The 18007-nt window shown below is 59.5% G+C and overlaps 1 protein-coding gene across 1 annotated transcript in view; it reads right to left on the minus strand.

Annotated features, from left to right (window-relative positions):
- Positions 1-17689, minus strand: part of CPSF1 (cleavage and polyadenylation specific factor 1) — a 63395-nt gene extending 45706 nt beyond the window's left edge. Inside the window, exons 1-13 of the mRNA XM_090138261.1 lie at positions 17641-17689; positions 15764-16014; positions 15005-15032; positions 12429-12562; positions 10841-10921; positions 10602-10753; positions 9225-9371; positions 8132-8271; positions 5843-5953; positions 4560-4653; positions 3475-3562; positions 2418-2543; positions 1027-1078 (exon numbers count right to left, since the gene is read on the minus strand). Coding sequence (XP_089994387.1) covers positions 1027-1078; positions 2418-2543; positions 3475-3562; positions 4560-4653; positions 5843-5953; positions 8132-8271; positions 9225-9371; positions 10602-10753; positions 10841-10921; positions 12429-12562; positions 15005-15032; positions 15764-15907 — 1297 coding nt within the window. The 5' untranslated portion in view covers positions 15908-16014; positions 17641-17689. The remainder of the gene's footprint in view (positions 1-1026; positions 1079-2417; positions 2544-3474; positions 3563-4559; positions 4654-5842; positions 5954-8131; positions 8272-9224; positions 9372-10601; positions 10754-10840; positions 10922-12428; positions 12563-15004; positions 15033-15763; positions 16015-17640) is intronic.
- Positions 17690-18007: the final 318 nt, after the last annotated feature.

Here is an 18007-nt window from a genome sequence, read left to right on the forward strand (position 1 = left end):
CCCCCCACAGGGTCACCTCCCTCCCCCCAAAACCCCCTCTGGGGACACCACAGTGGCACAGTGCCACCTCCTCCCCCCCATGGAGACACCATGATGGCACAGTGTCACCTTCCCCTCCCCTCCCATAGTGTCACCTCCCCCCCATGGGGACACCACAGTGGCACAGTGTCACCTTCCCCCCCTCCGCCATCGTGTCACCTCCCCCCCACAGTGTCACCTCCTCCCCATGGGGACAGCAGGGTGGCACAGTGTCACCTCCCCCCTCACAGCGCCACCTCCCCCCCATAAAACCCCCTTGGGGACACCACGGTGGCACATTGTCACCCCTCCCCCCCCATGGGGACACCATGGTGACACAGTGTCACCTCCCCCCTCACAGGGTCACCTCCCCCCCCAAAACCCGCTATGGGGACACCACAGTGGCACAGTGTCACCTCCTCCACGTGGGGACACCATGGTGGCACAGTGTCACCTTCCCCCCCTCCCCCATTGTGTCACCTCCCCCCCACAGTGTCACCTCCCCCCCCACAGGGTCACCTCCCTCCCCCCAAAACCCCCTCTGGGGACACCACAGTGGCACAGTGCCACCTCCTCCCCCCCCGGAGACACCATGATGGCACAGTGTCACCTTCCCCCCCCCACCATAGTGTCACCTCCCCCCCATGGGGACACCACAGTGGCACAGTGTTACCTTCCCCCCCTCCCCTATCGTGTCACCTCCCCCCCACAGTGTCACGTCCCCCCCATGGGGACACCACAGTGGCACAGTGTCACCTCCCCCCCACAGTGTCACCTCCTCCCCATGGGGACAGCAGGGTGGCACAGTGTCACCTCCCCCCTCACAGTGTCACCTCCCCCCCATACCACCCCCTTGGGGACACCATGGTGGCACAGTGTCACCTCCCCCCCTATACCTCCCCTCTGGGGACACTGGAGTGGCACAAAGCCACCTCCCCCCTCCAAACCCCCCCATGGGGACACTATGGTGGCACCTCCCCCCCCCCCATTGTCCCCATTGTCACCTACCCGCCCACGGCCCCGATGACTCTGAGCGCTTCTTCTTGGTGGGGGGCTCCTCCTGTGGGGGGACACAGAATGGGGACATGGGGACAAAAGTGTCACCAGGACATGGGGACAAAAGAGCCACCAGGACATGGGGACAGCAGTGTCACCAGATATGGGGACATGGGGACAGCAGTGCCACCAGGACATGGGGACATAGAATGGGGACATAGAGACAGAAGTGTCATCAGATATGGGGACAGCAGTGTCACCAGGACATGGGGATGCAGAATGGGGACATGGGGACAGCAGTGCCACCAGATACGGGGACACAGAATGGGGACATGGGGACAAAAGAGCCACCAGGACATGGGGACAGCAGCGTCACCACATATGGGGACACAGAATGGGGACATGGGGACAGCAGTGTCACCAAGACACAGAGGGGGGGACACAGTGACCACGGGGAGGTGGCCGTGGGGACGTCACCATGGCGGGGACACGGTGACCATGGGGACACGGTGACACGGTGACCATGGGGACACCATCAAGGTGGGGACATGGGGGACCCAATGGTGGGGACACGGTGGTGGCAGAGACGTGGTGACCATGGGGACCATGGGGACATGGTGGCCCCCAATGACCCTCAAAGACCCCCAACAACCTCAATGACCCCCAATGATCCCAATGATCCCAATGACCCCAACGACCCCCAATGGACCCTCAATGATCTCCAATGACCCCCAAAGAACCCCAATGACCCCCAATGACCCCAGTGACCCCCAACGGACCCCAATGACCCCTAATGACCCCAGTAACCCCCAACGATCCCCAATATACCCAATGACCCCCAACGGAGCCCAATAACCCCCAAACGACCCCCAATGGACCCCCAATGACCCCCAACGACCCCCATAACCCCCAATGACCCCCAACGACCCCCCAATGACCCTCAATGATCTCCAATGACCCCCAATGACCCCCAAAGAACCCCAACGACCCCCAACGACCCCCAATGACCCCAGTAACCCCCAACGATCCCCAACGACCCCCAACGGTCCCCCAATGACTTCAGTAACCCCCAACAATCCCTAATGACCCCAATTACCCCCAATGACCCAATGACCCCCAACGGGCCCCCAATGACCCCTAATGACCCCAGTAACCCCCAATGATCCCCAATGACCCCCAATGATGCCCAATGACCCCCAACAACCCCCAATGATTCCCAATGACCCCAATGACCCCTAACGACCCCCAATGGACCCACAATGACCCCCAATGACTCCCAATAACCCCCAATGACCCCAATGATCCCCAACGACCCCCGTAACCCCCAACGATCCCCAACGACCCCCCAATGACCCTCAATGACCCCCAATGACCCCCAAAGAACCCCAGCGACCCCCGCTGACCTGTTTGTCCTGCGGCTCCTTGGCGCCCCCTGGCGGCGCGTCCTGCAGCTTCTCGGTGTATTTCAGCAGCAGAGAATTGCCCAGCCGCGAACCCAGGAACAGGAAACCCGGCTCAAGGGTCACCATCTGGGGGGGGGGACATTGGGGACAATGGGGGGGACGTTGAGGGGGCTGGGGGGAGTTGGGGACGCTGGGGGCGTTGGGGGAGTTGGGGACATTGGGGACAATGGAGTGTTGATGACACTGGGGGGGTTGGGGGGGGGGACATTGGGGACATTGGGAGGAGGGGGACATTGGGGGGGTTGAGGGGGTCGGGGACAATGGGGTGTTGGGGACATTGGGGGGTTCTCGGGGACATTGGGGGGTTGAGGGGGTGGGGGACATTTGGGGGGGGTTGGGGCCATGGGGGGCTGGTGATGAGGGATTTGGGGACCATGGGAGGGTTTTGGGGATGGGGGGGGTTGGGACCATGGGGGGGTTTGGGGGCCATGGGGGTTGATGATGGAGGGGTTTTGGGGATGGGGGTTGGGGCCATGGGGGGGTGGTGATGGGGGGTTTGGGGGCCATGGGGGTGGGGATGGGGGGGTTTTGGGAATGGGGGGGTTGGGTGCCACGGGAGGTGGGGGGTTTGGGGTATGGGGGTTTTGGGGCCATGGGGGGTAAGGATGGGGGGGTTTTGGGGCCATGGGGGTGGTGGGGATGGGGGGGTTTGGGGATGGGGGGTTTGGGGCCATGGGGGGGGTGGGGATGGGGGGGTTTTGGGGATGGGGGGTTTGGGGCCATGGGAGGGTTTGGGGGAATGGGGGGTTGGGACCATGGGGGGGGTTGGGGGCCATGGGGGTTGATGATGGAGGGGTTTTGGGGATGGGGGTTGGGGCCATGGGGGGGTGGCGATGGGGGGTTTGGGGGCCATGGGGGTGAGGATGGGGGGGTTTTGGGAATGGGGGGGTTGGGTGCCATGGGGGGTGGGGATGGGGGGGGTTTGGGAATGGGGGGGTTGGGGCCATGGGGGGGGGTGGGGATGGGGGGGTTTTGGGGATGGGGGGCTGGGACTCACGCAGGTGGTGAGGACGCTGGCGGCCGCTTTGTCGAAGTGGAAGGAGCGGACGCTGCGCATCCCATCCGTGATGAGAGTCAGAACGTAACTGGGGGGGGACAGGTGGGGGGTGAGGATGGGCTGGGGACAGCGAGTGACAGTGGGGTGGGGACAGTGGGGTGGGGACAGTGAGTGACAATGGGATGGGGACAATGGGATGGTGATGATTAGGGATGGTGACAATGGGGATGCTGATAAAGGGATGGGGACAATGAGTGACAGTGGGATGGGGACAATGGGATGGGGACAGTGAGTGACAGTGGGATGGGGACAATGGGGATGGGGACAATGGGGTGGGGACAATGGGATGGTGATGATTAGGGATGGTGACGATGGGGATGCTGACAAAGGGATGGGGACAACAAGTGACAATGGGGTGGGGACAATGCAATGGTGACAATGGGGATGGGGACATTGGGGATGCGGACAATGAGTGACAATGGGACAGGGACAATGGTGACAATGGGATGGGGACAGTGAGTGACAATGGGATGGGGACAAAAGGATGGGGACATTGAGTGATAATGGGTCGGGGACAATGAGATGGTGACAATGGGGACGGTGACAATGGGACGATGATGATGGGAATGGGGACAATGGGATGGGGACAATGGGTGACAATGGGATGGTGACAATGGGGATGGGGCCAGTGGGATGGTGAGATTGGGGATGGTGACAATGGGATGGGGACAATGGGATGGGGACAATGGAGATGGTGACAGTGGGATGGTGACAGTGGGGATGGGGATAATGGGATGGTGACAATGAGATGGTGACAATGGGGACGGTGACAATGGAATGGTGACAATGAGGGATGGGGACAATGGGGATGGTGACAGTAGGAGATGGTGACAGTGGGACGGTGACAATGAGTGACAACTGGGATGGTGACAGTGGGATGGTGATGATGGGGGACGGTGACAATAGGGATGGGGAGATTGGGGATGGGGACAATGGGGGGGTGGTGACAATGGGTGACAATGGGATGGTGACAATGGGGGGGAGGTGACAATGGGGGCTGGTGACAACGGGGACCGACGTCTCACATCTCTCCTCCCTTGAGGGAAATCACCATCTTGTCATAGGAGATGAAGGCGGCCTGAGCGCAATCCAGCGTCAGCCGAACCCCGTCCTGCATGCCTGGGGGGGGGGGGACAGACGGACGTGGGGACAGACGGACAGCAGTGTCACCCCGTGGCTGTGGCAACCCACAGCCGTGTCACCCCACATCCATTTCACCCCATGGTTCTGTCACCCCACTGCTGTGTCGCCCCGTGGTTCTCTCACCCCGTATTTATGTCACCCCACATCCGTGTCACCCCACATTCATGTCACCCCATGGTTCTGTCACCCCGCATCCATGTCACCCCACATCCATGTCACCCCACACCCATATCACCCTACAGTCATGTCACCTCATGGTTCTGTCACCCCACAGCCATGTCACCCCATATTTGTCACCCCGTGCTTATGTCACCCCCTAGCTGTGTCACCCCATATTTACGTCACCCCACATCCATGTCACTCCATATTTGTTACCCCATGCTTATGTTACCCCACATCCATGTCACCCCATGCTTATGTCACCCCATAGCTGTGTCACCCCACATCCATGTCACCCTACGGCCATGTCACCTCACGGTTCTGTCACCTCACAGCCACATCACCCCATATTTGTTACTCCATGCTTATGTCACCCCACATCCATGTCACCCCATGGTTCTGTCACCCCACATCCATGTCACCCTACAGCCATGTCACCTCATGGTTCTGTCACCCCACATCCATGTCAGTCCATATTTGTTATCCCATGCTTATGTCACCCCATAGCTGTGTCACCCCAAACCATGTCACCCCATGGTTCTGTCACCCCATCTTTATGTCACCCTACCCACATCCATGTCACCCCACATTTATATCACCCCATATCTGTGTCACCCCACATCCGTGTCACCCCATGGTTCTGTCACCCCATATTTATGTCACCCCACCTCCATGTCACCCCACATCCATGTCACCCCATGGTTCTGTCACCCCACATCCGTGTCACCCCACATCCGTGTCACCCCATGGTTCCTTCACCTCATATTTATGTCACCCCACCTCCATGTCACCCCACATCCATGTCACCCCATGGTTCTGTCACCCCACATCCGTGTCACCCCACATCTGTGTCACCCCATGGTTCCTTCACCCCATATTTATGTCACCCCACCTCCGTGTCACCCCACATCTGTGTCACCCCATGGTTCTGTCACCCCATCTTTATGTCACCCCGCCTCCATGTCACCCCACCTCCGTGTCACCCCCTGGCCCCGTTGCGACTCACGCAGTGGGAACACGGTGGTGCCAGCGGTGAGGCTGTTGAGGGAGACGCCGTAGGGCGGCACGCTTTGGTTCAGGTACAGCAGGGAGTTGACAGCGAAGATCACAACCCCACCTGCACAGAGGGATGGCAGCCATGTGGCACCGGGTGACACCGTTGTGACACCGGGTGACACGAGGGTGGCACTGGCTGAGGTTCCATCACCAATATGTCACCAGGAATAGCACCAGGGTGGCATTGGGATGCCACCAGGATGGCACCAGGATGACATCGGGAATGTCACCAGCAATGGCACCAGGACTGATACCAGGAATGGCACCAGGATGGCAGCAGGAACATCACTGGGAATGTCACCAGGAATGTCATCGGGATGGATGGCACCAGGAATGTCACTGGGAACATCACTGGGAACGTCACCAGGATGGCACTGGAAACATCACTGGGAGGTCACCAGGAATGCCATCGGGATGGCACCAGGATGACACTGGGAATTCCACCGGGAATGTCATCGGAATGGCACCGGAATGGCACCAGGATGGCACCAGGATGGCACCAGGAACATCACTGGGATGTCACCAGGAATGTCAGTGGGATAGCACCAGGATGTCACCAGGATGGCACCAGGAATGTCAGTGGGATGGCACTGGGATGACACTGGGAATGTCACCAGGAATGGCATCAGGATGGCACCAGGAAAATCACTGGGATGACACCAGGAATGTCATCGGAATGGCACCAGAATGTCACCAGGATGGCACCAGGAACATCACTGGGGTGGCACCAGGAACGCCATCGGGGTGGCACCAGGATTACACTGGGAATGTCAGCAGGATGGCACCAGGATGGCACCAGGAACATCACTGAGATGTCACCTGGAATGTCATCAGGATGGCACCAGGAAATCACCAGGATGGCACTGGGATGGCACCAGGAACATCACCAGGATGGCACCAGGAATGTCACCAGGATGGCACCAAGAATATCAGTGGGATGGCACCAGGAACATCTCTGGGATGTCACCAGGAATGTCACCAGGAAGTCACCGGGAATGTCACTGGGAACATCACTGGGAACGTCACCAGGATGGCACTGGAAACATCACTGGGATGGCACCAAGATGGCACCAGGAACGTCACCAGGATGGTACCATGATGGCACCAGGAACGTCACCAGGATGACAGCAGGAGACCCAGAACACCACTGAGATGGACATCAAGGACATCACCAAAAACATCACTGAGGATGTCACCCAGAATGTCACCCAGAACGTCACCAAGGATGTCACCTGGAACATCAGCAAGGCTGTCACCTGAATGTCACCGGGATTGTCACCAAGGACGCCACCCAAAACATTACCAGGATTGTCAGCCACAATATAATTGTCACTGTCATCTAAGATGTCACCAGGATTGTCACCAAGGATGTCACCCGGAACACTGGCAAGGCTGTCACCCAGAACATCACCGGGACTGTCACCAAGGACATCACCCAGAATGTCACCAAGCACGTCACCCAGAACACTGCCAAGGCTGTCATCCAGAATGTCAGCAGAAACAACACCCAAAACATCACCAAGGCTGTCACCCAAAATGCCACCAAGGTTGTCACCCAGCACATCGCCAGGAATGTCACCAAGGCTGTCACCCAAAACGTCACCGGGATTGTCACCCAGAACATCACCCAGAATGTCACCAAGGCTGTCACCCAGAACATCACCAGAAACAACACCCAGAATATCACCAAGGCTGTCACCTGGAACACTGACAAGGCTGTCACCCAGAATGTCATCGGGACTGTCACCCAGAATGCCACCAAGGCTGTCACCCTGAATGTCACTGGAACTGCCACATAGGATGTCACCCAGAATGTGATCAGAAACAACACCCAGAACGTCACCAAGGCTGTCACCTGGAACACTGACAAGGCTGTCACCCAGAATGTCACTGGGACTGTCACCCAGGACATCACCAGGAATGTCACCAAGGCTGTCACCCAGAACACTGGCAAGGCTGTCACCCAGAATGTCACCGGGATTATCACCTAGAACGTCACCAAGGCCACCACCTGGAACACTGACAAGGCTGTCACCCAGACTGTCACCAGGATTGTCACCAAGGACATCACCCAGAGTGTCACCAAGGCCGCCACCCAGGCCATCACCGAACATTCCCCGCCACACCCCCACAACACCCTCAGAGCACCTCCCCCACCCCCTCCTCACCACCACCAACCACAACGTCCCCAGAGGGGTCACCCGGCCCCCCGCAGCCCCCCACCCCCCCCGGCTCTCACCGATGGGTTTGGGGACGGCCAAGGCCTGCGTGCAGTCGAAGGGCAGATTGCTGAGGGACCAGATGACGGGGTGCACCTTCTGCATGATGTTCAGGGAGATGGCCACGATGCTGCACGTGTCCTGACGCACCGCCACGCGCCTGACGGGACGGGCTGTCACCTCTCTGCCACCTCCCCATCACTGTCACCTCACTGCCACTTCCCCATCACCATCACCTCACTGCCACCACCCCATCACCATCACCTCACTGCCACCTCCCTGTCAATGTCACCTCGCTGCCACCTCCCCATCACTGTCACCTCCCCGTCACCTCACTGCCACATCACCGTCACCTCACTGTCACCTCACTGCCACCTCCCCATCATCGTCACCTCCCCGTCACCTCACTGCCACCTCCCCATCATCGTCACCTCGCTGCCACCTCCCTGTCAATGTCACTTCACTGCCACCTCCCCATCACCGTCACCTCACCGTCACCTCACTGCCACCTCCCTGTCAATGTCACCTCACTGCCACCTCCCCATCACCATCACCTCACTGCCACCTCACTGCCACCTCCCCATCACTGTCACCTCGCTGTCACCTCGCTGCCACCACCCCATCACCATCACCTCACTGCCACCTCCCTGTCAATGTCACCTCACTGCCACCTCCCCATCACTGTCACCTCACTGTCACCTCACTGCCACCACCATCACTTCCCCATCACTGCCACCTCCCTGTCATCTCCCCATCCCCACCACCTCCCCATCCCCATCCTCATCCTCTCCCCATCTCCATCCCCATCCTCATCCCCTCCCCATCACCTCCTCATCACCATCCCCACCACCTCCCCTCCCCATCTCCTCCCCAACTTCTCCCCATCCCCTCCCCATCCCATCTCCATCCCCTCCCCATCACCTTCCCCTCCCCATCTCCACTCATCCCCATCCCTACCACCTCCCCATCCCCACCCCCCATCACTTTTCCATCCCCTCCCCATCCTCTCCCCATCCCCATCCCCATCACCTCCCTACCACCTCCCCCTCCACATCACATCCCCCTCCCCATCTCCCCCTCACCCACAGGGGAGGGCTGGAGGGGTTTCCTTACCCCGGCCACGTCTGGTTGGGCTCGAAGAGGATGAGGAGGGTGGGCTCGTAGTAACCGCACAGGAACTGCATGTCGATGATGTTGAGCAGCTTCTCGTCCAGCTCCCGCACGTCGATGATGTAGCTGGGCAGGAAGCTCGACTTCTGCCTGCCACCAAAGGGGGATGTGGGCTGGGGGTTCTGGGGGGGGGGGGGCGCGCCCCAAAAAGCCCCCAAGGGTGGGGACCCCATGGCCTGAACCAAACCAGCATGGGGCACCTCTGGGATCTGGGCCACACTGAGTCAGGCGTTGGCCACAGTGAGCCAGGAATCGATGGAATGACCACACTGAGCTCCATGCTGGACACGTGGAGCTGAGCACTGGCCACACTGAGCCACACACTGGCCACACTGAGCCATAAATTGGGTGAGGTGACCACACTCAGCTACGTGTTGGCCACATGGAGCTGAACATTGGCCACGTTGGCCACACTGAGCCATACATTGGCCACAATGAGCCATAAATTGGGTGAGTTGACCACACTCAGCTCCGTGTTGGACACCTGGAGCTGAGCATTGGCCACACTGAGCCACACACTGGCCACACTGAGCCATAAATTGGGTGAGTTGACCATACTGAGCTCCGTGTTGGACACATGGAGCTGAACATTGGCCATGTTGGCCATACTGGCCCATGCTGAGCCACTGGTTGGTCAAGTTGACCATTCCTGAGCTCCATGTTGGCCAAACCAGGCCATGTGATGGCCACGTTGCACCACAGGTTGGTCAAGTTGACCACTCTGAGCTCCATGTTAGCCACATGGACCACAGGTTGGCCATGTTGGCCACACCAGGAAACGTGATGGCCACGTTGGGCCACAGGTTGATCAAGTTGACTGCACCGAGCTCCATGTTAGCCACATGGACCACAGGTTGGCCATGTTGGCCACACCAGGCCATGTGATGGCCACATTGCGCCATGGGTTGATCAAGTTGACCACTCTGAGCTCCATATTGGCCACACGGAGCCACATGTTGCCCATGCTGGCCACACTAGGCCACATGATGGCCATGTTGAGCCACAGGTTGATCAAGTTGACTGCACTGAGCTCCATTTTAGCCACATGGACCATAGGTTGCCCACATTGGCCACACCAGGCCACGTGATGGCCACGTTAGGCTACAAGTTGATCAAGTTGACTGCACTGAGCTCCACGTTAGCCACATGGAGCCTTGAGCTGGCCAGTGAGCCACGTGAGGGTCACACCGGCCACACCGAGTCACAGACTGGTCAAGTCGACTGCCCTGAGCTCCGTGTTGGCCACAAGGACCCACGTGGTGGCCATACAGAGCCACAGGGTGGCCATCTTTGCTCAGCCCCGCAGTCGCCCTCTCTCACCCCTCTCCCACCAGGCCCTCGTGCTCGTCGGCCAGCGAGTCTCTGCGGAAGGGCAGCACCACCAGCCGCGTGCCGTAGATGAGCATCACGGCGCAGCGCCCGTCGGGGTCCACGCGCACTTTGGGGATGTGCACGTTCTGCACGAAGCCGTCCTGCGCGGGGCGAGAGTGGAGGGCGGGGGGTCACGGGGCTGCCCGTTCCCCCCAGCACCCAGCCCCACCCCCCAGCCCCACAGCCACCCGCAGCTCCGGCTCCTCGAAGTAGTGCAGCGAGAGCGTCTTCAGGTCGTGCGTGCCGGGGTCGTACTCCACCACTGAGAGCTGCAATGGGGGCGACACGGTGGAGCGGGGACACGCGTTCCCACCCCCATCCCATCCCCATCATGTCCCCATCCCATCCCACCCCCATTACATTCCCATTACGTCTTCATCCCATCCCACCCCCATCCCTGTCCCCATCCCACCCCCACCCCATTCCCATTATGTCCCCATCCCACCCCCATTCCTGTCCCCATTATGTCCCCATCCCCATCCCATCCCTATTACTTTCCCATCCCATCCCCATTATGTCCCCATCCCATCCCACCCCCACCCCATTCCCATTATGTCCCCATCCCATCCCCATTCCTGTCCCCATTATGTCCCCATCCCCATCCCATCCCTATTACTTTCCCATCCCATCCCCATTATGTCCCCATTATGTTCCCATCCCCACCCCTGTCCCCATTATGTCTCCCTCCCCATCCCCATTATGTTCCCATCCCCATCTTCATCCCCATCCTCATCCCTGTCCCCATTATGTTTCCATCCCCATGCTCATTCTCATCCCCATCCCTGCCCCAATTATTTTCCCATCCCTGTCCCCATTATGTCCCCATTACATCCCCCTCTCCATCCCCATGATGTTCCCATCCCCATCTTCATTCTCATCCCCACCCCTGTCCCCAATACGTTCCCATCATGTTCCCATCCTCATCCCATCCCTGTCCTCATCCCCATTCCTGTCCCTATCCCCATACCTGTCCCCATTATGTTCCCGTCCCCATCTTCATCCCCATCCCCATTCCTGTCCCCATTACGTTCCCATCCCTGTCCCTAATGTATCCCGTCCCCATTATGTCCCCCTCCCCATCCCCATTATGTTCCCATCCCCACCTCCATCCCATCCCCATCCCTGTCCCCATTATGTCCCCATCCCATCCCATGCCCAACCGTATCTCCACCCCATCCCCATACCTGTCCCCATTCCTGTCCCCACTGTGTCCCCATCCTTGTTCCCATCCCCATCATGTCCCCATCCCCACCCTCATCTCCATCCCATCCCATCCCCACCTCCATCCCCTTCCCATTCCCATCCCATCCCCATCTCTATTATGTCCCCATCCCCACCCCATCCCAACTCCATCCCCATCCTCATTCCAACCCCATCCCCACTCCATCCCATCCCAAACTCCATCCCCATTCCATCCCATCCCAAACTCCATCCCCATTCCATCCCATCCCATCCCCACCCCATCCCATCCCCTATCCCCACTCCATCTCATCCCAACTCCATTCTCATCCCTACCCCACCCCATCCCCAACCCACCCCCATCCCATCCCATTCCCACCCCATCCACATCTCCACCCCATCCCAACCCCATCCCCACCTCAAAGCCCATCCCATCCCCACTCCATCCCATCCCCACTCCACCCCCATCCCCACTCCATCCCATCCCCACTCCAACCCCACCCCCATCCCTATCCCCATCCCGTCCCTACCACGTTCCCATTATGCCCCCATCCCCCTCCCCACCCCGCCCCCCTGACACCCCCACCCCATTCCCACCTTGGCATCCTTGAAGCTGAGCAGCAGGGCGTCCCTCTTGGCTCCTGCCAGCTGCACGCTGGCCATGGACATGACGTTGCCGAAGAAGGAGAAGGAGGCCACGAGCTCCAGCTTCTCCTTGTGGCCTCTGCCCTCTGTGGGGACACGGGGATGTCACAGGGGGGACGCGGTGTCACCACCCCCCCCCAGAGCCACCCACATCAGCCCAGCCTCGGCAACGCATCGGGTTCATCCCATAGGGTGAGCCACGGGGAACGGCAACGCCCCACAGCCACCGACGTCCCACCAACCTCCCGCAGCCACCAGCACCCCACAACCACTGACATCTCACAACCACTGAAATCCCACAGCCACCAGCACCCCACAACCATCAGTGTGCCAACAACCGCCAACACCCCATAACCATCAAGGTCCCACAACCACCAGCACCCCACAACCACCAGCACCCCACAACCACTGATGTCCCAGAACCACCGACGTCCCACATCCGTTGACACCCCACAACCACCAACAGCTGACAACCAACACACCAACAGCCGCTGATTTCTCATAGCCAATCCCACAACCATCAACACCCCATAACCACCTACACCTCACAACCACCTACACCCTGCAGCCACTGACATCCCACAACCATTGAAATCCCACAACCACCAGCACCCCACAACCATCAGTGCGCCAACAACCGCCAACACCCCACAACCATCAATGTCCCACAACCACTGACATCCCACAGCTATCAGTGTTCCTCTACCACCCACACCCCACAATCACCAATGTCCCACAATCACCAGCCTCTCACAACCACCCACACCCCATTAACATCCCACAACCATCAGTGTCCCACAACCACCGACCTCCCACATTCATCGACACCCCATAACCACCAACACCCCACAACACCAACAACTGACACCCCAACAGCCACCACAATCCCACAACCACCAAGATCCCACAACCACCAACACCCCACAACCACCAATTTTCCACAACCACCAACACCCCACAACCACAATCCCACAACCACCGATGCCCCACTGACATCCCACAACCAACGTCCCACAAGCATCCACACCCCACAACCACAACCACTGACACCCCGCAACAACCAGCACCCCACAACCACCAACACTCCAACACCACCAACACCCCAACAACCATCACCATCACACATCCATCAACACCCCACAACCACCAACAGCCCACAACCATTGATGTCCCACTGACATCCCAAAACCACCACTGTGACACCCCACAACCAACACCCCACAATCATCAGTATCTCACCAGCATCAATGCCCCACACCCACCAACACCCCACAACCACCGCCGTCCCACAACCACCACTGTGACACCCCACTGACATCCCAAAACCACCATCGTGACACCCCACAACCACCAACACCCCACAACCACCACCAAACACCCAACACCACCCACAGCCCACACTGGGGTGTCACACTATTGGGTGTCACATGGGGGAGGCTGACAACATTGAGGTGTCACACTGGGGGGGGGAGGGGGGGTGACAAAGTCAAGGTGTCACACTGTTAGGTTTCACACTGGAGGGTGACAATGTTGGGGTGTCACGTTGGGGGGTGTGACAATGTCGGGGTGTCCCTTTGGGGGGGTGACAATGTTGCGGTGTCACAGTGTTGGCTGTCACACTGTTGGGTTGACAACATTGGGATGTCACACTGGGGGAGATGACAACATTGGTATGTCACGCTGTTGGGTGTCACGCTGAGGGGTGACAATGTTGGGGGTGTCATGATGGGGGGGGTGACAATGTCAGGGTGTCACACTGTTAGGTGTCACTCTGGAGGATGACAACGTCAGATGTCACATTAGGGGGGTGACAATGTTGGGATGTCACACTCGGGGGGGGTGACAATGTTGCAGTGTCACACCGGGGGGGGGAGTCAATGTTGGGGAGACACACTGGGGAGTGACAACGTTAGGGTGTCACACAGTGTGGGGGGTGACAATGTTGGGGTGTCACACTGTCGGGAGGATCACAGTGTTGGGGTGACGCTGTCAGGGGTGATGTTGGGGGGGGTCACGTTGTTGGGGAGGTCAAACTGTTGGGAAGGGTCACATTGGTGGGGTTTCACACTGTGGGGGGGGGAGTCACAGTGTTGGGGTGACGCTGTCAGAGGTGATACTGGGGTGTCACACTGTCGTTGGTGGGGTCACATTGTTGAGGTTTCACTGTTGCGGTGACACTGTCAGGGGTGATGTTGGGGGTGTCACATTGTTGGGGTGTCACACTGTTGGGGTGACGCCGTCAGGGGTGATGTTGGGAGGGTCACATTGTTGGGGCGTCACACTGTTGTTGGAGGGGTCACATTGTTGGGGTTTCACACTGCTGGGGGGATCAGACTGTTGGCATAACACTGTCGGTGGGGGGTCACATTTTTGGGGGTGACAATGTTGGGGGGGTCACATTGTTGGGTATCACACTGTGGGGGTGACAAAGTCGGGGTGTCACACTGGGGGGAAAGGGTGACAGCACTGGGGTGTCACACATTCGGGGAGGGGTCCCACATTTGGGGAGGGGTCCCACCCCCACCTACCTGCATTGCGATCTCCTTTGCCTCCGCTCTGCCAACAGAACACAGACCAGCATCAGAGCTGCCCCACACCAACACCTCCACCCCACACTTATGGGGCAGATCCCGGGGGTCCCATGGGAGGGATTGGGGGAGGTCAGAAACGCTCTGGGGGTCCATGGGGGGGTCAGAAATGCTTCGGATGTCCCATGGGATGGGTTTTGGGGGGTCAGAAACACTCCAGGGGTCCCGTGGGGGGGATTTGGGGGAGGTCAGAAATACTCTGGGGTCCACTATTGGGGTTTTGGGGGGGGGTCAGAAATGCTGTGGGGGTCCCATGGGGGGGATCTGGGGGGACAAAAACGGGAGGGGGGGATATGGGTGTCATAAATGCTCCGGGGGCCCCATGGGGGGGTAATTTGAGGGGTCCCATTGGGGGGGGGGGGGAGGGGTTTGGGGGTCAGAAACACTCTGGGGGCCCATGGAGGGGTCAGAAACACTCCAGGGGTCCCAAGGAGGGGATTTGGGGGGGTCAGAAACACTCTGGTGTTCCTATGGGGGGGATTTGGGGGTCAGAAATGCTCTGAGGATCCCATGGGGGGGGCTATGGGGGTCAGAAACACTCTGGGGTCCCATGGGGGGGTCAGAAATGCTCTGGGGGTCCAATGGTGGGGGGGGGCTATGGGGGTCAGAAACACTCTGGAGGTCCCAAGGGGGGGTTATGGGGGTCAGAAACACTCTGGGGGTCCCAAGGGGGGGGTTTCGGGGGGGTCATAGAGGCACCTCAGCATCGTGGTTGAGGCGATAGACGTAGAGCTGCGAGGTTCCGGCCACCACCAGGTTGCGTTCGGCCGTGCCGAAGAAATGGCAGTAAAGGCAGAACTCCAACCCCGTGGGGGGGTGGGCCTGCTTGTACACCGCGTACATGGCGGGGGGGGGGGGGGGCGCCCTATAGCCGCCCTACAGCGGCCCTATAGAGGCCCTATAGCGGCCCTATAGCCAGACTGCCGTCCCAGCCACCAATCCCAGCGCTCCTGGGGGGAAACAGAGAGGTTGGGGTCAGTGGGGAAATGGAACGCACACATGGGGGTGCTGTGGGGCTGCCCTCACCCCACTGCGCCCATAAACACCCAGGGTGACCCCATAAAATCTATGGGTCTCTATGCCCACCCTATAGCGGCCGTACAGCCACCCTATAGCCAGCCCACCAGCCCAGCCACCAATTCCAGCGCTGCTGGGGGAAATGGAGAGATTTAGGGTCAGTGGGGAAGTGGAACACACACATAGGGGTGCTGTGGGGCTGCCCCCACCCCACTGCGCCCCATAAACACCCAGGGTCACCCCATAGCATCTATGGGTCTCCATGGCCACCCTACAGCCACCCTATAAGCAGACTGCCAGCACAGCCACCAATTCCAGCGCTGCTGGGGGAAATGGGGAGGTTGGAGTCAATGGGGAACTGGGAAGCATCCATAGGGCTTCTATGGGGCTGTCCCTAAACCACGGCACCCCACAAACACCCAGGGTGACCCCACAGCATCTATGGGTCTCTAGGCCCACCTTATAGCAGCCCTATAGCCGCCCTATAGCCAGACTGCCAGCCCAGCCACCAATTCCAGCAGTCCTGGGGGAAATGAAGAGGTTGGGGTCAGTGGGGAAGTGGAACGCACACATAGGGGTGCTATGGGGCTGCCCCCACCCCACTGCACCTCATAAACACCCAGGGTCACCCCATAGCATCTGTGGGTCTCCATGGCCACCCTACAGCCACCCTACAGCCAGACTGCCAGCACAGCCACTGACTGCAGCAGTCCTGGGTGAAAATGAAGAGATTTAGGAACTGGGAAGCATCCACAGGGGTTCTGTGGGGCTGCCCCTAAACCACGGCACCCCACAAACACCCAGGGTGACCCCATACAATCTGTGGGTCCCTATGGCCACCCTACAGCCACCCTATAAGCAGACTGCCAGCCCAGCCACCGATGGCAGCGCTGCTGGGGGAAACTGAGAGATTTAGGGTCAATGGGGAAATGGGAAGCACCCATAGGGATTCTATGGGGCTGCCCCTAAAGCACAGCACCCCATAGACACCCAGGGTGACCCCATAGAATCTGTGGGTCTCCATGGCCACCCTACAGCTGCCCTATAGCTGCCCTATAGCCAGACTGCCATCCCAGCCACCAATTCCAGCGCCCCACCCAAGAGCAGCCCCACAGCACCCAAAGGTGCCTCTATGGGTGATCCTAAAGGGCCCCTACAGCACCCCGTAGGCACCCAGGACTGACCCCATAGCACCTATGGGTCTCAAAGCCCCTCAAGCAGCCCCACAGCACCCAAAGGTGCCTCTATGGGTCATCCTATAGGGCCCCTACAGCACCCCATAGGCACCCAGGAGTGACCCCATAGCACCTATGGGTCTCAAAGCCCCCCAGGCAGCCCCACAGCACCCAAGTGGATCAGCCTATGGGAATCCTCCCACCCCACAGCACCCCACAGATGCACCCACCGTCCCCCAGGATTGGCCCCACAGCACCTATGGGTCCCAGTGCCCCCCAAGCAGCCCCACAGCACCCAAAGGTGCCTCTATGGCTCAGCCCATGCCCCTCCCCCCGCCCCATTGCGCCCACCGACCCCACAGACCCCCCCCCAAACCGCCTCACCGCCTCCCGCCACGCGCGGGGCCGGAAGGGACGGGGGCGAAACAACGAGAGGCCGGAAGTGGGCGGAGCGGAGCGGCGGGGAGATGGGCCCAGCTAGGCTAGAACCATAGAGATGAGTCCTCCGGTGGAGGACTGCGGGGCACTGGGCGGTGTGGGGGGACATATAGGGGCTGTGCGGATTTATGGGGTCTGTAGGGATTTATATAGGAGCTGTGGGGGCCTATAGGGGCTGTAGGGATCTATGGGGTTTGTAGGGATCTATATAAGAGCTGTGGGGACCTATAGGGGCTGCGGTGATCTATAGGGGCTGTGGAGACCTATGGGGTCTATGGGCATCTATATAGGGCTGTGGGGATCTATGGGGTCT

Source organism: Phasianus colchicus, chromosome 3 (genome assembly GCF_987193195.1).
Source record: "Phasianus colchicus chromosome 3, bPhaCol1.hap1.1, whole genome shotgun sequence".
Lineage (NCBI taxonomy): Eukaryota > Metazoa > Chordata > Aves > Galliformes > Phasianidae > Phasianus > Phasianus colchicus.